This window comes from Mesoplodon bidens (assembly GCF_964165515.1).
Source record: "Mesoplodon bidens genome assembly, chromosome: X".
Classification (NCBI taxonomy): domain Eukaryota; kingdom Metazoa; phylum Chordata; class Mammalia; order Artiodactyla; family Ziphiidae; genus Mesoplodon; species Mesoplodon bidens.
In genome coordinates this window covers 112,778,139-112,802,343 of record NC_138163.1, presented here as the reverse complement: position 1 = coordinate 112,802,343, position 24,205 = coordinate 112,778,139, and the positions used below count along the sequence as shown (strand labels likewise).

At 38.1% G+C, this 24,205-nt stretch overlaps 1 protein-coding gene across 2 annotated transcripts in view; it reads right to left on the bottom strand.

The window, feature by feature from the left end:
- Positions 1–24,205, bottom strand: part of DMD (dystrophin) — a 2,087,389-nt gene that overhangs the window by 309,836 nt on the left and 1,753,348 nt on the right. For both annotated transcript variants that reach the window (XM_081221405.1, XM_081221404.1), the window contains exon 60: positions 15,812–15,958. In XM_081221405.1, coding sequence (XP_081077531.1) covers positions 15,812–15,958 — 147 coding nt within the window. The remainder of the gene's footprint in view (positions 1–15,811; positions 15,959–24,205) is intronic.

Genomic DNA, 24,205 nt, shown 5'->3' with positions numbered 1-24,205 from the left:
TAATAATAAAACTTACATTTTCATAGTATTTAATAGTTTCTGAAGCACTTTCACAGTCTTTATCGCATTGTTTCACATGGACCTTGCAAGACTGGTGGGATTTGGATAAGTAATTCCTTTTAAAAACGTTTTAGAATATAGAATATTTAAACTGAAGGATGTGTTTTTAGGAATAAAATGAAAGGATGTGAGAAGAATATAGAACATGTTTTTGGTTCTGGTTCCATTATTAACTAGCTGGGTGAACTATGACATATGATGTGATGTCTGTAAAATCAAGGGTTGGATTTCTGGACTTCCAGAACTAAAATCCTCTGAACTGATGAGTAGTAACAACTTAAACAGGCCATCTTTCCTCAAATAAGACATGCATGGTAGTACATTGGTCATTAAATGATATAGTATTAAAAATAATTAAACAGAAGCTTTTAAAGAATGATTGCTGAAGTATAAAGAATATTAAAATATTCAGTAATTCAAAGTGGATATTTTTAAAGCAGTGAAACACACTGACATATTCAGCTCTTTTAAAAGTAGATTTAGCAGCTGTACTACTGGCCAATTAATGCTTGTAGCACCTTGTGCCTTGGCTTTAGGCCCTGGCCAGATTCTTTAGATATAGACTAAGGCTTGAGGCTTAGCCAACTTGATTGCAAAAGCAAGGCCCTAAATACAACTAGGCAAAGTATGATGGAAACAGTGCAAGGCAATCACTGCTATTGTGAAAGAAAAACAAAGTATGTGTAATGTTGGTAAGTGCCTGATAGCATCTCTGTGTCTGGAGGATTGCCCATTATAAACTAATTACGTGTTTTCCTCCAACATTCTTTGCGTATGATCTCCAAATCAAGGGAAAAAACCCAGTACTTCAAAAGCTATTTTAGGACCCCTGCTTCTGGACAAGATGGAGTAATAAGGACCAAATTTAACCTCTGTCTTGAAATAACCAAAACATGGACAAAATACATGTAACAATGGATTGTAAGACAATGGATATCAAACAAGGGAGCACAGTGACCCCTGAGAGATGGAAAACATAATGAGGTGAGCCCTAGGGTAGTCCCAGATTACTACTTTGAGAGAGTTTCCAGACCACAGCACGGGGAAGAAGAACCCAGGAGGATCCTGGCAGACTTCCTGAGTTGAAGGGATGGAACTGAGACTCTGAGAAACCTAGAATAGCTAGAATTCATAGGACAGAAGCCCAGAGAGGAAAGAGCTGCAGAGAGAGAACCCTAGAGATCTATAGAGGGTCTCCCTCAAGTAGTTACCTAAGTACTGATTAGCACATGTGTGAGGAAACTGTGGGGGGCTGGGGAAAAATCACCAGGAAGGATTAGAAATAACACTGTCCAGCACTCATATATGGCAGGGAGCAGTGCCGATTTCCTACCAATCATACTGGAGCCCTCAAGATTCATAGGGCATTGGGTAGAGTACACAGAATGGTCTTGCCTCAGTAGTGGGGGATAATTAGCCCTAGACTGAGTGTTGACCTAATCCCACTTAATCTTAAAAGACCCCAAAGGATCAAACAGTAGCACACACTTTGGAAAGTGATTAATAGAAATATATTATAGAAAGTTTCTTATATCATATGTGAAGTGGTCTAATTCCACTCAAAGATACACTGTAATAAGTTAAAGATGTATACTGTAAACCCTAAAGCAACTAAAATAACAAAACAGTTATAGCTAATATGCCAACATAGGAGATAATGGATTCATTAATTCCAATTAATCTAAACAAAGACAGAAAAAGAGGAACAAACAAAGACAGAAAAAGAGGAAAAAGCAAAGAACCAATGGGATGAAGCAAAAATAAGTAGCTTGATGATAGGTTTACACCTAACTATGTCAATAATCACATTAAATATAAATGGTTTAAATAATCCCAATTAAAAGGGATTGTCAGATTGGATTAAAAGAAAGCAAAATCCAATTATACGCTGCCTAGAAGAAATGCACATTAAATATAAAGATACAAATAGGCTAAAAGCAAATAAATGAAAAAAAGTTACACCATGCCAGCACTCATAACAAGAAAGCTGGAAGTTACATCATTAGACATTAGGGAAATGCAAATTAAAACCACAGTGAGATACTACTACATATCTATTGAAATGGCTAAAATAGAAAAGATTGACCATATCAAAATTTAGAGAGGATATGAAAGAACTGTAACTCTCATCCATTGCTGGTGGGAATGTAAAATGGTACAGCTGCTTTGTGTTAATAGGTTAAACACACACCTATCATATAATCTAGCTGTCCCTCTCCTAGGCATTTACTCAAGAGAAATAAAAACATAAGTCCATTTAAAGACTTGTACATGAATGTTCATAGCAGCTTTATTTGTAATAGCCCCCAAATGGAAACAACCCGAAAGTCCACTAAAAGGTGAATGAATAAATAAACTGGAGTATTTTCATATAATGGAATACTACTCAGCAACAAACAGGGATAAACTATTGATTCATGTAACAACATGGATGAATCTCAAGATATGTATGGTGACTGAAAGAAATGAGACCAAAAGAGTGTATACTGGGGGCTTCCCTGGTGGTGCAGTGGTTGAGAGCCTGCCTGCCAATGCAGGGGACACGGGTTCGAGCCCTGGTCTGGGAGGATCCCACATGCCGCGGAGCGGCTGGGCCCGTGAGCGACAGCTACTGAGCCTGCGCGCCTGGAGCCTGTGCTCCGCAACAAGAGAGGCCGAGAGAGTGAGAGGCCCGCGCACCGCGATGAGGAGTGGCCCCCGCTCGCCGCAACTAGAGAAAGCCCTCCCACGGAAACGAAGACCCAACACAGCCAAAAATAAATAAATAAATTAAAAAAAAAAAAGAGTGTATACTGTATATCCTATTTATATCAAACTGGAAAATGAAAGTTCATCTACATTTTCTACAAATTCATTGCAGTATTATTTATAATATCCAAGACCTGGGGACAACCTAAGTGTCCACTGACAGATGAGTGAATAAAGAAAATGTACAATGAAATCTTGGCATTTGTGACAACATGGATGGACCTTGAGGGCATTACGTGTAAGTGAAATAACTCAGAAAGACAAATGTTGTGTTATCTCACTGATACGTGGAATCTAAAACAAATAAAACAAAACAAAAAAATGAACTCATAGATACAGAGAAAAGATGGGTGGTTTCCACAGGCGGAGGTGGGTGGGTGAAACGGGTGAAAGGCATCAAAAGGTACAAACTTTCAGTTGTAAAATAAATTAAGTTACAGGGATGTAATGTACAGCATGATGATTACAGTTAATAATACTGTACTGCAACCTACTAGAGAATGGACTTGAGGATACGGGGAGGGGGAAGGGTAAGCTGGGACGAAGCGAGAGAGTGGCATGGACATATATACACTACCAAACGTAAAATAGCTAGCTAGTGGGAAGCAGCCACATAGCACAGGGAGATCAGCTCGGTGCTTTGTGACCACCTAGAGGGGTGGAATAGGGAGGGTGGGAGGGAGACGCAAGAGGGAGGAGATATGGGGATATATGTATATGTATAGCTGATTCACTTTGTTATAAAGCAGAAACTGACACACCACTGTAAAGCAATTATACTCCAATAAAGATGTTAAAAAAATTGGTTACTGCAAAAAAGAGAAAAAAAAAGAAGTGACCAAAAGAATGTGTATTAAGAGCCTAACAGCCATATTGTAACAGAAAAGAATCTGAAAAAGAATATATATATATAGGTATGTGTAACTAATGCAACATTGTAAGTCAACTATACTTCAGTTTAAAAAAAAAAAAAAGAATCTCTAGGAGGGAAAGAAAAAGATACAGTTAAAAAAAAAAAAAAAGAACCAGATCAAAAGCAGGAGGATGGTGGAAATGTTTCAGGCCGAGGAAGCTCGGGGAGGAAGAAGTCTCTAATGAACAAGGAAGTTGAGGGTGTGAGACTGGCCAGGGAGGAAGAGCCTGGACCTCCCGGGGACTTATAAGCAGGGTTAGGGGGTCGGACTTTGTCCTAAGGCAAGGGAAAACCATTAGAAAGCTTTAAGAGGCAGGGAGGTAATGACAGTCAGATGTGCTTTCTCAGAGACAATTCTGCATAGAACAACGTCTGTGCTCTGATGCTGTGTATGTAAGAAGAAAATGTGTGTGGGGGGAGGGACGGGGTATGTTACGTAGGCATGTAAATGCATTAACAAGACTGGAAGGATAACAGGCCAAACCGAGTGGGGAGTGTGTGTGTTTGAAAAGGGAAAGTGGGGTGCAGGTAGATGGTCAGGCTAAGAAAAACTTTCAAGGTTTATTCTATACACTTAGGTATTATGTGAGTCTTCAAAAAACCATTTTTATTGGGGTATGGTTTACATACAGTGAAATGCACACGTTTTACTGTACAGTTCGATGGGTTACGGAAAGTATGTAACCTTGTAACTCCTATCAAGATATAGAATATTTCCATCATCCCAGAAAGTCCTCTCATGCCCATTCCTGGTCGTCTCTCCTTGTACCTTCCAGGGACAACTACCATTTTGATTTATTTCACCATAGATTAGTTTTGCCTATTCTAGAACCTCTTGTAAATGGCACCACAGAGTATCTATTTTTTTGGGTCCAGCTTATTTGCACAACACGTTTTTGGTATTCATCCATGTTGTTACACACATTCATAGTTTGCTCTTTTTAATTCCTTCCATCACCTAGTAGTAATGGATTATATGAATACACCAAATAGGTTTATTCACTCACCTATTCATGGATTGGGTTGTTTCCGGTTTGAGGCTGTTGTGAATAAAGCTTCCATGAACATTTTTGCACACACACACACAAAAATACTGTACTGCATATTTGGAAGATGCTTAAAGAGTTTATTTTAGAAGTTCTCATCACAAGAAAAAAGATTTTGTAACTAGGTATGGTGATGAATGTTAACTAGACAAATTGTGGTGATTATTTCACAATAGATACAAATATCAAATCATTGTGTCGTACACTTGAAATGAGTATAATTATATGTCATTTATATCTAAATTAAAATAAAGCAGGGAGAGGAAGAAAAGCTATTTTATCTCATATTCCTCCAAAGGTAATATTAAGTATATTCCATGTCATCAGAGCAGACAGATCATTAATTGTTGATAAGGGTCTAAGATATGAGTAAACCATGTTCACCACAGAGTAAAGGATGCACATTTAATTTCTGATCAATTATTTTTCTTTTTGGAAATCTTGAAAATTATTTAAGCATTGGTAAACTTTATACATCCATAGATCTAGACATGAATACTGTTTCTTCAGAAATAATAGTTTTGTTTCCTAATATACCCCCTGTGGTATAGTTTTCCACTTATTTTAGTTTTCAACAACAATTCTGCTTAATTTCATGCTTTCAGCGATTCAAGAACTATTTAGTGAATGCCTACTATGTAAAAGATACTGACAAGTATCAGTAGATATGGTAGTTAGGGCCCCTGCCGCCTGCATGGAGCTGACATTCAAAGTGGTGCAGATAAACGTTTAATAAACAAACACATAGCTATAGATTTTCGTTAAGTGCCGCGAAGCAAGCAAACAGGATGCTGTCTGTGATAGAGAATGATAGGAAATTCTCTTTTGATGTAACTTAATTATATATTAACTCTGCAGTCCATTACTTCAAATGATTTCTAGTTATTAAATTTACATACTGGAATTTTACTACTCTGTTTAGTTTGTTAGTCCCAAGCTTCAGGCTTTTATTTAGAATAAAAGCTACAGGTGAATAGAAAAGTCACTTAGCTAACTTGTCTTCTTCCTTTAGGTTTCAGTTGGAAGGTCACTTTCTCTGCATCTTCTCTCATAACACTTACCACAATTTGTAATTATTATATGGGAATTTTAAAAATGTCTGTCTTCCCAAGAAACTATAACCCCCATTAGGGCAGAGAGTGCTTAGTGTTTCCATGACTGCATCCCTACTACATAGCACAGAGTCTGGCAGAGGGTAGGGACCAGAAAAATATTTATTGAATGAAGGAGTACTTCTGCACACTTCAGGAAGATTTTGATGATTAATTCCTCCTGGTTCTACAGATGAGATTCTCCTTTTTGAATCTGTGAATGATTCAGCCTCGGTTCTAAACAGGCTATTTCTGAGAGTGTGGTCTGAGATTCATATACTCATCCTACTTTAAATCTGCATTTCCTAAACTCTTAATGCAGGTGATCCCTGACAAATGAGTAAATGTAAGGAGAAAGTCATACTTCTTGCTTAAAGGGACATACTGTCATGTCTATCTAACTTTATAGCAAAGAAGTGGTATTGTATAGTTAGTCGTTCTGACAGACTCCACAGCCAGGCTGCCTGGGTTCAAACCCTGGCTCTCATTTACCAGCTATGCGACCTCAGGCCAGCAATCTAACCTTTTAGTTTCTCATTCTCCTCATCTGTGAAAGGAGGATAAAAATAATATCTACCTTATGAAAAAAAATAATAATAATAATAATATCTACCTCAAAGGGTGACTGTGAGGCTTAAAAGCATGAATACAGTACATGTAAACACGCTTAGAATAGTGAATGGCAGGCAGTAAATGCTAGATAAGTGCTCATTATTAATTTCAGCAATGCATAATACTCTCTAAAAACAATTCTTCTCGAATTTATCTTGTGCGACTTCACTGGCCCAAAAAGTATGGCCCTGTATAAAAAAGTATGGCCCTGTATTTCTAATACTTTCCAATTTATCATATTTTCCAACCCCAGCTCTACCTCTGAAATGAATGAATATATTAACTGAAGGGAGAATTTATATCATAATGATCATTATTTTAAGGACATTATAGAAGTTGTAAGAATAAAGAAATATTAAGACAACCTACAGTAATTTAAAATTCCCTTTGTGGTACTGACCTTTAAAAATAGCATTTCTGAATTTCATAAGCTGGTTTCCGGTCCTACTTACAGAGTTGGCTTTAACATCCAGCTTTTCATTTGGTCTGAAAGCGGGTTATTTCTAGAGGAATGCGGAGGGAAGGAGAAGAGGTGGAGTCTTTCTGGTGGACATGTGAGAACAGCAGCTCTTTGAATGTTGTGCATGACGTAGCCAGGGAAATGTGAGCAGCTGCTGGCGGAGTGTTTCACACGCAGCGGGAGAGTGGGAAAAGCAAAGAAGCAAATCACCAGGGCAAACAAATGCAGAAGAATGGGTGGGGCGGGGTCAGGCTGCAGTGAAGGAGGGAGGTCAGGCTGGAGGGAGAAGGACACTTAGAAGAATAAAGAATAAAGCAGTGAGAATTCTGAGGAAAGGGCAAATGTCAGCTGCACAATAAGGGAGAAGGAAAAGGGGCATTAAGGCAATTTTAAGTACTCATAATTATATGCGTATTTCTGAAAAGAAATCAGAGAGATCAAGAGGCTAAAAGAAATACATACATACATAAAACTGCTGTTTAAACACATTTAACAGGAACACACTACATCTTTAAAAACAATAATAAAACTATTATATGTACTGCCATAGTAGCTGGCTTCAGCACTAGCAAAAAGTGTTCCTGATGAAAACAAATCAGAAAGTAAGTAGTACAGAAAGATCAAGCATTCAGGTAACCAAACTAATACTTCATAATGATTTTGGTTCACTTTATAAAATCTCTAAAAAAATTAATATGCCTTTCATTCTAAGTCATAAACATATCTTTGACTCCTACTGGCTTCATTCTCATTTTGTACCTCATAAATTTTTTTTGGTCACACTCCCTACATCATTCATTTTTCTCCCTATGGTCCCACACAGCCTGATGCCTTTTAGAAAAAATAAAGTATGCCCTTGAAAACTAGATTATTCTTCCTTGGGGTGAGGAGGTTGGACTCTGGAACATCTGGTCTACGTTACTTTCAAGGGTACCCGGGCAACTTCAGTATCATTCCTCTTGAATGAAGTAAAATTAGCTGTAAAAACATTGTAAACCACAATGACTGAGGAAAACGTCCATAAGCTTGACAGTGCACTTTAACCTAAGTGTATTCTGAGAGCTGTAACTAGCCTGGACATTTAGATTTACACATTCCTTTAAATCTTTAAAGGGACTTGTTCACTTCTGTTTTTTTTTTTTTTAAACAGAGATGAGGTTCAGCATAAATGATTGTTCTCTCTTTACTGAAAAGATGTTTTCCTAGAACTCAATTGTCCCTTTTTTCATGGGTCATTCTATTCCTAATGTCAACAAATCCTTCTGTGACCCAACCTTTTCTAAAACAAACACATTCTTCTTTCCTTTTTGTTCTTTTCATTTCCTTTACCTTCAACTTTAAAAAACTCCTGCCAAAGGGCACATCAAACTCGACGTTATAGCTGAAATCTTTTTACAAGAGCTACCTACAGTTTAGAATGTGTTAGAATAATTTTTCCTACAATATTTTTGGATAGTGGCTTTCAGTCTTTTCAAGCCTGTGGATCCCATATTAACTTTCCAAGACTTAGAGGATCCCCACATAATAAAAGTATTACTTAGTATCTGTTAATTGTGAAAAAGTGACCGACCGATAAAAATCTGTATGAGTTTAGTAACCACACCTGCAGTTACTTATTTATGAAAAATACTGGTATATGGGCAAGACAGTTTTGTATTCTAGCTACAGACAATGCTTCATGCAAAAATATATTTCTACACCTCTCCGTAAAACTCTGTGACCCACAGTTTGGGAACAAATCTTTTATACGTGGTCACAGATCAACAGCATCTCCTGGGAGCTTGATAGAAATGCAGAATCACAGATTTCAGCCAATACCTACTGAGTCTTGGGGGGTATTTTAACAAGCTCTGCAGGTGACTCTTATCCATGCCAGGTTTTGAGATTTACCTTCTAGATCAGTACTATCCAACAGAAATATAAGGAGAGCTGCATACACTATTTTAAATTTTCTAGTAGACATACTGAAAAAGTAAAAAAGAAACACTGTCGGTTGTTTTACTTGAAGCTACAGGCTCACTTGGTTCTTTTTCAATAGAAATATCTTACTTCAAATAATCAGAAAAAGAAATGGGTGAGATTAATTATGATGATATATTTTACTTAACCAAATACATCAAAATATTTTCACCTCAACATATAATCAATACAAAAATATTAATGAGATGGCTTACATTCCTTTTTTTGGTACTAAGTCCTTGAAAGCTGATGTGCATATTACACTTACAACACACTTCAATTTGGACTGGCTACATTCAAGGGCTCAGTATCTACATCTAGATCATGTGTCTTGAAATATAGTAACTATAAATTCATATTTACATTATGTTTATTATATTCATCCATATTTACATTTTGGATTTATAGTTATAAATTCATATGGAAGTTAAATTCACTAGGAATCTACTAAAAGTTCCCTTCACCCTTTTCTTTCTGCCTCAAAGATGAGTGCTTTGGTCTCCACCTTCTTGTAGCACAGTAACACTCCTCTGATACAGAATTTTCTGCATGACATTATGCTTATTTTCCACAGTGTAACTCTAAAGTTCTCAAAGTGTCTTGCAGAAGTCATATATATATTTAACCTTTTAAACCCAGCTGTACCCAGCAAGTGTTTAATGTGGAATAATGGTTCTCAAAGTGTGGGCTCTGGACCAGCAGCAGCCTCACTTGGGAGCTTGTTAGAAATACAGAATCTCAGGCCCCATCCCAGACCTACTGAATCAGAAACTCTGCAAGTGGGGCCCACACACAGTGATCATACAGTGATCTGTGTTTTAATAAGTCTTCCAAGGGATTCTGAGGCTCACTAGCATTTGAGAACCACTGATGCAGGAAAACATTTCCTTTGAGAATGGCCACAGGCTCATTTTCTTCTGAGTTCTGTGATCTAACCACAAGCAGAATCATTTTTGGTCTTATTAAAGAAAAAGTCAAGGAAGGGCATGCTAAGGAGACATCGGCAGAACCAACCCTCAGCAAGACTGAAGTGAAGAAAGTTGGCTGTCCTCTCCTCACCCTCAGTTGGCAATGGGTCCACATTATTTGTAGGAGCAGACTGCCCAGCTCACCTACACTTCCTGCATAGAAGGGACCCCATAAACCACAACGTAAAATGATTAGCCCAAGATCCTTAAAACAAGAAAAAGAACATAAGGAAAATGTTCAAAATCCATCAACACATTTAAAGGATCAAATCATGTACTCAACGATGATAAGGACCAACATACATACATATTGGGTTGGCCAAAAAGATCGTTCGGGTTGTTCTGTACAATGTTACGAAAACCCGAACGAACTTTTTGGCCAAGCGATAGATAAATAGAAGCCTGCTTCAAAAACCTATCTCACCCAAGTAAAGAACATAACCTTCTCCGTTGGAACTTTTAATTTTTTTCAATTAAAAATCTTGCTTAGTTTTTTTAAAAAATGAAGCTACGCAAATATTTCTGTTGGCCAGCTGAATATGATTCCATGTCCTTCCACGAATCTTGTTAATCTTATTACATAGACCAAACTCCCAGTCAGAAATTATTGAAGAATTTGTAAGCCAGAGATCTGAAAAGGTACTACTTTTATAGTATTAGTGTCGCAATAGCTCTCTCACACACACACACACACACACACATATTTGTTTATAAGATGGAGAAAGGGAGGGAGGGTGGACCATTATGGAAGTAAGGAAAGAAAATTCATCTATAAAACTTTGCTTAAGGGCTTCCCTGGTGGCGCAGTGGTTAAGAATCCACCTGCCAATGCAGGGGACATGGGTTCGAGCCTTGGTCTGGGAAGATCCCACATGCCGTGGAGCAACTAAGCCAGGGCGCTACAACTACTGAGCCTGTACTCTAGAGCCCATAAGCCACAACTACTGAGCCTGTGCACCACAACTACTGCAGCCTACGCGCCTAGAGCCCGTGCTCCACAACAAGAGAAGCCACCGCAATGAGAAGCCTGTGCACTGCAACGAAGAGCAGCCCCCACTCGCCACAACTAGAGAAAGCCCATGCGCAGCAACGAAGACTCCACGCAGCCAAAAATAAATAAATAGATTTATAAAAACAAACCAACCAAAAAAACTTTGCTTAAGATGGCATAAGCAGTGAAGGGAGTTTTGGTCACTATGTCCTTGGACCAGATAGGACAATTACAATGTCTGCTTGCTACATAGTAGATGCTTAATCAGTGCTGACTGAATGAAAGAAGGAAAGAAGGAAACAATGAAAGAAGGAATGGAGTATACAGAAGATGAGGGTCTACATCCCTGTGACAGAAAGTTACCACAGAGATGTGACGACGGAGTATATAGCTGCCCGCATGACCTTGGAAGAATCTTAGGAAACCTTTAAAAACACTTAATTCATGATGCTGTCCTTAAACATATTTAAAGAATGTCATGCATGGAAATGTCTTCATATTTAATACTTTTCAAGTGATTACATTTCATACATCCTACAGTCAACGAAGCATTTACATTTTATATTAAGGTGTATTTGCAGCTTCTGTCGCTATTCATGGGCTTACTCTTGATGCAGAGAAATGGGTAGAACATTCCCTAGTAGTACTTCCCTATAGTACTTGTGTTTGGTGACTAAAGAGCACAACTATGGCACTAAAAGTGTGTGCAATGCTTCAAAATTAGAAAGGTTTATCATCAGTTTTTCTTCCCATTTGGTTTCAATACCCATTTCGTTTCAATACCCATTTCTACTGGATCAGGTATTAACATTGGTTCCACTTTAAGAGCTAATTCATTAAAATCACTTTTGGTTGATTTTAGTACAACTGCTGAGTTATAAAGACAATGAGCAATATAATGCTGTATAATTTTATATTTGAAACGACAGGTGTGATTTTAAGGGGTACAGTGAACTGGGCTCATTAATCCACTGGTTTGTAAAGGAAGCTTTCAAAGTTGATATCCCTGAGAATTGCTTAAAAAAGAAGTGAAGCATGAAAAAAAAAGTGAAGTATTGTGTTGCCCAAAATAGCTTTACAGTATGACTCTGTTAAGTGCACACTTAACAGGACTGTGAGAAGAGGCAACAAAAAGAGTAGGGAGTTGCAGTTCACAACTGATTCAGGTCGTGACTGACACCCAAAAGCTGTGTGACTGCCACTGTGTCACTTATCGTCTCTGAAAGTCTCAGTTTCCTTACTTGTACAAGGGAACAGTGATACTATGTAACCATAATACATAATCATAATGTTTTGAGGATTAAGTGAGGTAATGTACGTGAAAACTCTTTGTAACTACAAGGAATGATGGTTTCCTTTGTCAAAAACACATTGTCCGATGGTCTCACAGAAACATCCACACCAACGTGTCTACCCTGAGGGAGAAAATAGGATTTTATTCCCACGGAGAGTTTCACATGGGCAAATCAGTGTCTCTATACTTCTATTCGTGGATTCAATATAAATCCAGAACTCCCTATACATTCTATTTCTATGTACAGATACTCTGTGACTGGGTCTTACACTGCTATTGATGTTCATATCTATGTGGTTTATGTGTTCCTATCATTTTGAGAGATATTACACACAGCTAAATTACCAGCATGCCTTTCTTAAGTAAAAATTAATGGATCCTGTAACTAAACCCAGGATATTCTGATATCAAGTAGACATAGCCTGGTAGTATGTCACTCTACTTCTTCTGTTACACTATTTGCTCAAATGTAAGACTCTTTTTCTTAGGCTTATATCTGCCTTCCCACTACCCCAACTCTCCATTCTTAGTTTTTCTTTGTCTTATCAGACACAGAAGCAAAGATGAACTCACACTTCTGTCATGATTTTAGTTAACGGACATAGCACTGTAAGTGAATGAGTTCTTTATTTTCACAGAAATATGATGTCATAATAATGGTGGGCTCACACTCCCCTCCACAGAAGCTGGGTAATGCTTTAGTCTCACATACATTCTTCTAAATGTAAAAGGTTCTCAACAGGATGTATGAGTTGCTCTTTCAGGAATGGGGATAAAGTTGTTTGATACGAACCTCACTTCTTGCTTTGTTCACTTTCTGAACAAGGACTCACATTTATAATATAGCAGAGTGGTTAGAATTCTGGTCAAAGAAAAAAATGGAATCAACTTGACTCAGTTATGTGCAACCCCCAGCCTTGTATTTATCAGCTTTCTGCTAAAAACACTTTTTAAGCCTATTCTTAAGGTCACGTTCAAAAATAGCAACGTGTGAAATTTGCCACAATAACAGCATATGCCACAAACTGAATTATTTAATATGAGAAGGCTGTGTTATATGCGTGTTGGAGATGAGAGGTTGAAAAGTTAGAATTATACTGATAGAAGGAGGAACATAATCCCAACAAGTCACGTTTGTATTATGAAGAGGAAGCAACTCCATTGATTCTAAACTAAATTTTGTCATATGTGTATCTCCCCCAGATATCCACATACACAATCATAGGATTGAACTGGCTGTGACCTAAGACGAAATGCATTATTGCGTTTTACAAACGAGGAAATAGAAGCTGGGAGACGTCAAATGGCTTTCCCAAGATAACATGGTCAAATAATAGCTGAGCTTCAGTTTGAAGTCAGGTATTCTATTCACTCCTACACTCTTTTTACGACATCACACTGTCTTCTTTTATGTACTTCCCTATATTTATAACCAAGTCCTTATTCATTTTAAAGAATGGATACAAATTAAGCTATTCATATTTTCTCATACTTCATATTTAAATAATAGTGCAACTATGACGGATCACTTAGCATTGATTTTTTTTAACTTTTCCTATCATAATATTTTTATCTCATTTATAAATTTACATGCCATTGTCACGGATTTATATCACATTCTGAAAGCAAAGGTGGCATTCAGCTCACTAAAAGAAATCTTAAGATAATAGTTCAAGAGTGCTTGGATGGAACGAATGTGTCCATTGGTTTTCCTTGGACATTTATTACTTTCCTTATTTATGTTTAAATTGAGAAACATACTAAGGATGAAACTGGTAAGATTTTAATAGTACTTAACCACTGTGGAGCAAATAAACATAGAAATGCATGTAATCTCTTAAATATATTGCCTTGCTTTAGTCAATGCCACTTATAACAATCTATCATACATGTATTTCAAGACTATCCATCACCACAAAAATTAAATTATATGAGATCTCAAGAGGTCTTGAGTTTGGAACTTGTTTTTATTAAAGATCTAGCAATTCTTTAACAGGACTTTCAGTCACACCCCTAAATGGACTGCCAATAGGAAAAGTAATCTGGTTTACCATTTTTTTCTTACTGAAACACTGAAAATAAATATTTTTATTTTTATTTTAGTATACAAATATAAATTATAATATATTCATCTCAATATGTACCCATTATAATAATGTTTACTTAAAGAGTATTGTAATGTACAAAAAGCCCATTTTATAATATTAAGGGAGGGACTTCCCTGGTGGCGCAGTGGTTGAGAATCCGCCTGCCAACGCAGGGACATGGGTTCGAGCCCTGGTCTGGGAAGATCCCACATGCCACGGAGCAACTAAGCCCGTGCGCCACAACCGCTGAGCCAGTGCTCTAGAGCCCACGAGCCACAACTACTGAGCCCACGTGCCACATCTACTGAAGCCTGCGCGCCTAGAGCCCGTGCTCCACAACAAGAGAAGCCACCGCAATGAGAAAGCCCGCGCGCAGCAACAAAGACTCAATGCAGCCAAAAATAAATAAATGTATATAAAAAATATTAAGGGAAAATTACAAAACACAAGATAATATCTACAATTACAAAACTTAAAAATGATATCTGCAATTTAAAACAGACTGGAAGTAAAATGTAAACATATTATAAGTAGCTGAATCTGGAAAACGAATATTTTTAAACCTAGTTTCCTCTTTCCTCTCTGTCCCCAGAAGCATACTCTGTGCATCTTATGAAACCAGAAAAAGAGAGAAACAATTCCTTAATTCTATGGTCAAACCAGTTTTAAGGTTTGGGGGTATAACGGTGGCCTTCACGCATTGAACATATAGACACACCTATTCCACCATTACATATTTTGAGTTCTTACTGTGAGCCAGGTACTGTACCAATAACTCTACCTGAATTAGTTCCTTTAATATTACAGCAAGCATGCTGGAGACGAGGAAATGCACAATCAAAGAGGTCAAGTGACTTCAAGTAAGTCTGATTCCAAAACCTGTATGCTATAATAATAACAATTATAACTGCAATAACACCAAGAACTAGAATTCACACAGTGCTAACCATGTGGCTAGTACTTTACTAAGCATTTCCCATGTATTTCAACTTACTCGTCCTGATAATAGACAAATGTTTTAGAAACATTTAACATCCCCATTTTCTTCAGATGAAACACTGAGGCACAGAAAAGTTAAATAACTTGCCAGAGGTCCCACAGCCAGTAAGTGTGACTTTGAGCACACTTACATTCCCTTTATTTATTATGCAAACCTATGAAAAACTTCGTTGTGTGGGTTTGTGATAGGATGTTCTTTCTTTAAAAGATTTAGAATGTGTCTTACCATTGACTCTTGTTTAAATTAGGATTCCAAAAGGAAAGATGTGTTAAGAATCCAAGCAATGATAGTACAAAGTAACTGCATGCCAGTAATTTAGTTCTTCTAGCATGATTCAGCGTTATCTTCCATGTTTATTGTAAGATATAGTAAAGTCTAACTCTAAGCCATTAAAAAATGAATATTAATAGGCTTGAAAACATACACATAGGGAATTATTAAATAATACAAAATATCCTACACTCAGAAAATACTATCATGAGTATCACATGAAGAAATTACTTTTATTTTTCCTTACAAACAAGCTTTATCTGTATATTCTCTTACTGACAGAAGGACCTGCAATGCTTATAATATGCTTACCTGCAGAAGCTTCCATCTGGTGTTCAGGTCTTCCAGAGTGCTGAGGTTATATGGTGACAGCTGAATGCCCAACGTGGTGAGCTGGCGAGCAAGGTCATTGATGTGGCTTACATTCTCTTTGAGAGGTGCAATTTCTCCTCGAAGTGCCTGTGTGACATAGTCAAGGGCAAAATGGAAGATAAGAACATTTAAAGCAAAAAAAAACAGGCACATGGGAACTACAAAGTATCGTATTTTGTTGGAGGTGTCAGCAACATTTGCTCTATTATAGTTGTATTATGACAATGAAGATTTGTTAATGGGTGGATAACTAATATCTATTGAGCACTTCCTAGGTGCCTAATCCCGTGATGAGCTCTGTCCAAACATAATCTGATTTTATTCCTACACAAAAACACTATGAGGTTGGTAGTTGGAGAATTCTCATTTTATACATGAGAAAACAAAATTGCAGAGGTTAAACCTTGCCCAAGGCCCCATGGGTCAAACTTGAGGAACCGGGGTTACATACTCAGGTTTGTCTGCCTCCAAAGTGCATATTCTTAAGTTAAATTACCTTTCCAAAGAAATTCTGGATTCGCAAAGTAACAGGAAAAATACAATGCTGCTAGACTCTAAATTCTACTCATCTCACAACCAAAAATGGATGCTTTCTTTTTTAACAGTAAAAGATGTACTCAATCATAAAATATTACATTCCTACTTTGTACCAACTACATAATAAATCGATTCATTTAGAGATTAGGGTATTTTGTCAAATCCTAAGAATGACTTCCAGGTCTCCTGGTATTTTAGTCCTTGTAGTAATGACTGAAGAAGGCTCCCATGGGACTTCTCAGCTGTCTCTGAAGCACTACAGCAGGATTCTGTGATGCAATGCATCATGACGATCTGTTGAGCAGAAGAACCCTATGCAGATACGGGGAGGATATTACCATGCATCATATCTACCCTACTGAGATGACATTTATGGATCTTTAACGTGATGCATGATGTCCCAGTGTTCCAATGAGCAATTTCTAAGGGACGAATTCCCTCACTTCGGAGAACAGTTTGTGTAATACAATGTCTGTGCACAAGGACAGCTTCACTTACTTGGCTATACGTGCTGTTTTGACTTGCTTGATCTGGGCAGGTGTTATTTTTGTGGTTCACTTTGTTGATAAAACCACTGTTTACACTGACTTCATCTATAACCTTCCAGTTCCTTCTGACTCCAAGTGACAGGAACCAGTATATACATTCTAAATAAGAATGACATTATCCTCTCAAATCAAACTGAATATCTCATCACTGAAATGTGGTATCGTATGGAGTATAAGACTCTTATATAGTTCTTAGATAATACAGGACATTGTGACAATCACTCTGTTGAACTTACAGTTTTTTTAAAAAGTGGTCATTAAAAATATTATATTAAAGAATCATGGGGTTCCTTCTGGGAGTGATAAAAATATTCTGGAATTAGACAGTAGTGATGGTGGCACAGCTCTGTGACTATACTATACACCACTGAATTATACACTTTAAAAGGACGGATTTTATGGTTATGTGAATTAAATATCAAAAAAATAAACAAAGAAAAACAAAAGAAACCGTTCTGACTGACCACACAGATGCGAAAAAATCATATCAGATGTTTTTATCTTTATTCGATTTCATGTCAGTGGAATGTCATAGGACTCATTCTGAAACTAAGAAAGTTTTCATAGGAATTGATAGTAAATATTATTCCATTTCCTTATAAATAAATACATGGATTAAAAGAATCATAGTAGGACTTCCCTGGTGGCGCAGTGGTTAATAATCCGCCTGCCAATGCAGGGGACATGGGTTCAAGCCCTGGCCTGGGAAGATCCCACATGCCATGGAGCAACTAAGTCCGTGTGCCACAACTACTGAGCCTGCGCTCTGGAGCCCGCAAGCCACAACTACTGAGCCTGAGTGCATAGAGCTGGTGCTCAGCAACAAGAGAAGCCACCGCAACAAGAAGCCCATGCACGGCAACAAAGAGTAGCCCCCGCTCGCCGCAACTAGAGAAAGCCTGTGCGCAGCAACAAAGACCCGATGCAGCCAAAAATAAATAAATGAATAAATAAATTTTTAAAAGAGAATCATAGTAAGTGCCCATGGAGAGAGGCAGTTAAACTCCATAAATGTGAATTTGTATCTCTAAAAGGAAATGATCCATAATCACTCTGTTTTGCATAATAGAAAGGTTAGAAAACAGATTTCTTAAATGTCATTTGGGGAAACCTGGACAAGAACAATGATTACAAAAACGGAACCATTGTCTTCTGGGTAATAACATGAGTTTCTAGTAACCACAAGTAAATATCACATGAGTGGGAACTGTAAGTAGGAACCACCGCAGAGATGGCAGGATAGCCAGGCAGAATCTGACAATAGTGCAGATTAACCCTGTACACTAATCACTGCCTTCACTAGTGAGGCTCTCAGCTGTCGAGTTCAGTATCCATGTCAGTTAAGTCATATCTAGATTTCGGCTCCCCTTGGATTATATAATGTACATGGTTCAAGGGTCTCTTATTAGAGTATTCTGATTTTCACTTTCTTCCCCAAAGTCCTGGACACAGATTTTTAATCCTGCATCAATGTTTTGGAGGATGAAGGAGATTAAAAAATAAGTTCCAGCATTCATGATTAATCACAACACTCAGTCTCCTTTCCCCTCTCCCCCCTCCCTCCCCCTCCTCCCCCCTAGCCACCCCCCACCCCAGCCCGCACACACACTCTGTCATGGGATTTTGTGGCTTCTGTTTTTTTTTGCTTGTATCTACCAATTACAGTAGAAGTTCCCTTAACTGATCTCCACTTAAGACTCATCAGATTAGCCAGTCTTCATCTGTCTGGGAAACATACTGACTGGTGCCTCTAACAACCTCTAAATAAGATGTTAAGAGATACCTGTCAGTATGCATGGCGTTCAGCTCTCATTAGTTGACTTGTCAATGTGTGTACGTTCTCAAACCTGCTTTTGCCAACTAGTATTGCAATTACATAATTTAATGAAAAATTTCCTAAACCAAAGAAATATAAGTCTAAGAAGAAAATAAGTTATTATTTCCATAAAAATATGGTTAAATATTCTGGAAAATTGCTTTAAAAGAAAAAGAAGTATTACTGAATTGGGTGTGGACAAGATAACTGTAAAAGAGTAGAAAAAGAACCTGAAAATTTTAGAAAGCTTCTGTATTCAGAATGCTTCTCATGTTTCCCAGTGGACTCTGTCTGCATTAAGGAAACCTGAACTGGAAATCAAAACATCTTGTGTTATCAGTGTGACTTATGGAGAACTCTAATCAGAGAATTTACACTCAAAGAAAACACCTTCACACAACATTATTAGTGACTATTTTAACATAGAATAAAATGTTTAAGACGTATTTTTTATGATTCTCTAATTTAACTGACTTTTTCAATTAACTGTTAAACTCTAGGCCCTAACTGAGTTGGAACAGAGAGCATCTATTTTAAATTTTGACTACTACGATTTTATTACCACTGCTACTGCTACTACTGTTATTATTAAGGGAGAAAAGCCATATGTTCTGTTTAACCTGAATGCCTAAGTCTCTGTTAAGATAAACGGAAGCTTTGATTAGGGGGAGGTCAGTTGCTAAAGAGAGAATTTGGTGCAGAGGTTCACTTTGGGGCGATAATTGTGATGGGCCAGAGCAGAAGTAAGAACTTGAGCCGGCTAGAAGTCATCGTGAGGGCACTAAGCACATGAGAATGGAGGAAAGGAGACAGCTGATGGTGGAAAAGAGAGGAAGAGAAATGACAAAGCGAGAGCATGCCATGGACATCTATACACGACCAAACGTAAAATGGATAGCTAGTGGGAAGCAGCCGCATAGCACAGGGAGATCAGCTCGGTGCTTTGTGACCACCTAGAGGGGAGGGATAGGGAGGGTGGGAGGGAGACGCAAGAGGGAAGAGATATGGGGATATATGTATATGTATAGCTGATTCACTTTGTTATAAAGCAGAAACTAACACAACATTGTAAAGCAATTATACTCCAATAAAGGTGTTAAAAAGAAAAAAAAAGGAGGCAGGAGAGTGTTTAAGTCAGTCTTCACTTTGACATCTGACCTAGGTTCTGGTGGCAGCTCCATACCACCTGAGGATGGCTCACTGCTGTTAAGTTGTCAATGCCTAGAAGTGTACATAACAAGAAGCACGGTCCCCTAAACACTGAGTCACAGGACACACTATGTGAAGAGTGAATACAGGTACCATCTCATTTAAGTGGATGTAACATTGCGATTGACTGTATTTCAAATATTAGCACTTCTAATAATGCTAATTTAATTATTAATGCACATAGACATTTACATTTAAATTATTAAACACTAAACATAAAATGTCAAAAAGTAAGGCTGACTCTGAACAATATGATGTGCTATTTAAATACTACCAGAATTTCATTAGATTTTATTCTAGTTTGGAAGCAAAAAGTGAGAAAACATTCAAGGGAGCCATTATACTCTGGGTTTTCTTTGAATCACTTAAACATCTGGAATATGTTCACCATGAAAGAGCAAACCAAGTCTAATTTTATTATGACTGGTTTCATGCAGGCAGAATTTTCACTTCATTAAATGCTGTCTGATTATAAATATTAAAGTACCGATTTAGAATAATAATAAGTCTAATATGTCAAGTTTTCCTTTTTTATGATGTTTAATTGCTTGTCAGAACTTTGCTTCGATCTTTATGTAAAGATTTGTTCAAATATAGATTCAGAAGCTCAAGTCATCAACCACTTTGCAACAAAAGGAAGGAATTGTCTATTAACAAGGGAACATTATTTCTGAGGGAGCAATTTTGACTTGATAGTTAAGGACTATTCTGCAAGGCACAGAAGGTCAATTTGGAGCATTGGAAGAGGTAAGTTGAGGCACTTTGACTTTGGGGGCCTCCGTGAAGTAGGAAGCAACAGACCTGGCATATAATCAGTGTGCAATGAATATTCACTGAATGAAAACATGAATTAAGGGTAAGTGGGAACATTTGAATTAGTTGTGAGAGAGACTGTGAGAGGGAGGTGACCAAAGAAACAGTGTTGAGGGCTCATTTGAGGCTGAAGACCACAATTTTTTAGCAGAACCAATCTGCCCAATCTTCTCTTTCTCCAACAGTGTTCCATGCAAGCATGGAGAAAACAGTTGAACCAAGTTTGGGATTCTGTCAGATGGTTGTGGCACAAATACCTAGGGACAAGAGAGTTTAAATTTTAGCCAGAATGTGATTGCAAAACACAGCTAAACTGGATTCAGAGGGAAGTGAAGCAAGATGAGGCTTGTAGATGGAGAGAAAGTAGAGGGGTCAATGGTGGAGGTTCAGGACAAACCAAGAAAGGCCACAGCAAGATTAGCTGTACAAGCAAGCAAGGAGAGGAGACTCCAGGATGCTTGAATTAGCTCTGCCATTTAGGAGTTTATTTATAAATTGTGTGATGTGATATATATATCACAGTTATATGTATATATATCTGAGATATATATACACCACTTTATTTATATATTAATGGCGCTCCTGAGAATCTGAATCTCTTCCCTTCTTAATGATATCAAACACTGTTCCTGAAATCTTAACCTACTACTTGGTAGAGGTCCTATCTCACTTACCAGGAATTCAAAATTAGTCTGATCTGACAATGAAATGTCATTCTAGGGCTATATACACTGGGCAGAGAAATTTATGTTACAAATACTATCTAAGAAACGAAGTAGGGGCTAACTGCATTTGTCTCTACAATGAAACCTTGCTGAACAAAACTGAGCCAAAAGCCCTAAAAAAATAGCCTAAAAAGAGTGTTAGGAGAAGTCCCAGGATTCTTCACGCTGGGTTAGTAGCTGAGGAGGAAGAAATGGAAATCATGTCCTGCCAATCCAGGTCTTTGGTTCTGGTATTGAGGCTTCTACATGTGGCTCAGGGAAGGCTTCACAGAACTCAGTTACCCAGAATTGGGGGTAGGTACAGTCCAGCTATGTTCTGCAGCTTCTGCATTTCTGGATGGGTGTATCATCCTGATGGGAGTGAATGGCCACCACTGGAACCAGAAGAGTCAAGGACCATATCCTGCTTTGCCCAGAAGCTCAAAACCCTCCTGGAGCCTCTTAAATAGCTGGGGGGAATGAGCTACTCAAATGTGGTTGGACCAATAACAAAGAAACACAAGAGGAGATGTAAGCAAGGCTTTCATGAAATGCATCAGGCTTGGAGACTTCCATTGTTATCTCCTATTCTTGACTCTTTACTCTGGTTGGCTTCCCACCTGGTATAGTGCCCGGGATGTAGATCCAGCTTTTGTCTCAGATACCGACTGCCTTCGGGAAGCAGAGTCTGAGTGCTTTTAAGAGAAGAGTGAGAGAAGCAGGAGGTCAGGGCAGAAAAGCTAAGGAATGATCTGGTCTCAGGTGGAAAACAGCATCAACCTGGTCCCATAGGAAGCTCTGGCGCACAAATTATACCATAAAATGTCCCACCTTAAGACAAAGAGGTTTGCCCTTTTCTATTCCAATGTCCAGCGGTTACTGGCCGCTAGCTTCCCCCTGGCAGTCTTAGAGGAGAAGGGGTGGTATGAGGTCCCAGGCAAGGGGCCTTCCTTTCGGCTGAGGAAGGTTTTCTGGAAAAGGGTGCAACTATGTGTCCTTATCAGCCAGCACTCAGAGTTGCTGTGTGATGAGTGTGCTGGGTGCCAATGGCATCCACTACATAGACTAACGTCATCCAATTCCCCAACTTCCTTTTACCCTTGGACTTTGGGTGTCACTTTTTTTTTTTCAAGAGACTTCTTATGTGAATTCTCATTGCTAACATTATGAGGCTATCCCTTCGACTTCCAACAAAACTGAGACATTCCAACCCTTCCATAAGTTCTGCCAAATACTAAAGGATTGTGCGGAGCTAAGACACAGGAGGTAGTTTGCAGACTGAATGAGGACTTCCCCTCTGCCGTTAGGATCACTTTTGCCTCTGGTCGAGACATTCTTGACAATAAATTATGCCACTGAAACATGTATTCTCTTTTAATAGAAATGCGACTGCACTGCATTCCAGCATCAGTTTTTACTGTGGCAGCCTGAGGGCAAAATATTACACTGTTTTTTTTTTTCACTGTCTTCCTTGCGTTCCGTTTGCAGGGCAATTCTTTCTTTTTTTTTTTTTTTTTTTGCGGTACGCGGGCCTCTCACTGTTGTGGCCTCTCCCATTGCGGAGCACAGGCTCCGGACGTGCAGGCTCAGCGGCCATGGCTCACGGGCCCGGCCGCTCCGCGGCATGTGGGATCTTCCTGGACCAGGGCACGAACCCGTGTTCCCTGCATCAGCAGGCGGACTCTAAACCACTGCGCCACCAGGGAAGCCCCAGGGCAATTCTTGTACGTGCTCATATTTGGGCATGATCATTTTGGACGAGCAAACTGAATACGGACATAAATAATGAAGCAGATTCAGAACTAATGACCTAGATGTAGCATAATCAGGATGACTTGGGGTAGGTTAAATTAAAAAAAAAAGATTTTAGGAAAACAATATGAAGTTTGTAGGCATGAAAAAATCTAGCCCTTTTATTTCCCAAGCAATTATCAGTAATTATTTTAACTATGGTTTGCCCTCATGGTCACCACACTTCCAAACTTGTGGCACTAAAAGAATAGCAATTAACTGCTGCATTTTTTTCCATAAGGAATCCTCATATTTTTATGAAAAATGATCTCTAGTTTCTCTTCATATTATTGGAAAAGAGTGTGCACCCAAATACAAAAGCATAAATTCTTTTGTAACATCTTCTCATTTGCATCTATCATAATTCTTCATCTTTCAGGACATGGCTTCACTATGAAGCTTATAACTCCAATGCTCCTCAAGGCTGAATTATAGCTTAACCACACTTATAGTGTCTGTCTTCTTTCTTTTTTATGCATGTTCATTTTGCCTTCACAAATATAAATTGAAAATGAGGAACAGAACGGAATTGATCACAAAGGAAAGGTTTTTGCCTATAAGAACAAGTTGTAAACATTTGAGTTATTTTAATTTCCTTGGAAACTACTTTCTATAATCCTAATTCTGGTTGCTAATTATTTCTTTTTTATAGAAAAATGAAGCAAATAAACCAAACCAAAACAAAAACATTTCAAGCTTTCCAAAGCTTTCTAATGACACAATTAAAACAAATAAAAAAGGTAGCTCATGAGTGCTTTACAGAGGCTAAATGCAAAATATGCACAATTAAAATAAAAAGGTCTCTAATGAGTATAAATAAATCATTTAAGCAGACCACGTTCTTAGGCTGCCAAGGAAGCAGAAGAAATGCCGATATTTTCTTTCTGAGAAATTTTAATTATATGTGACAAAACAT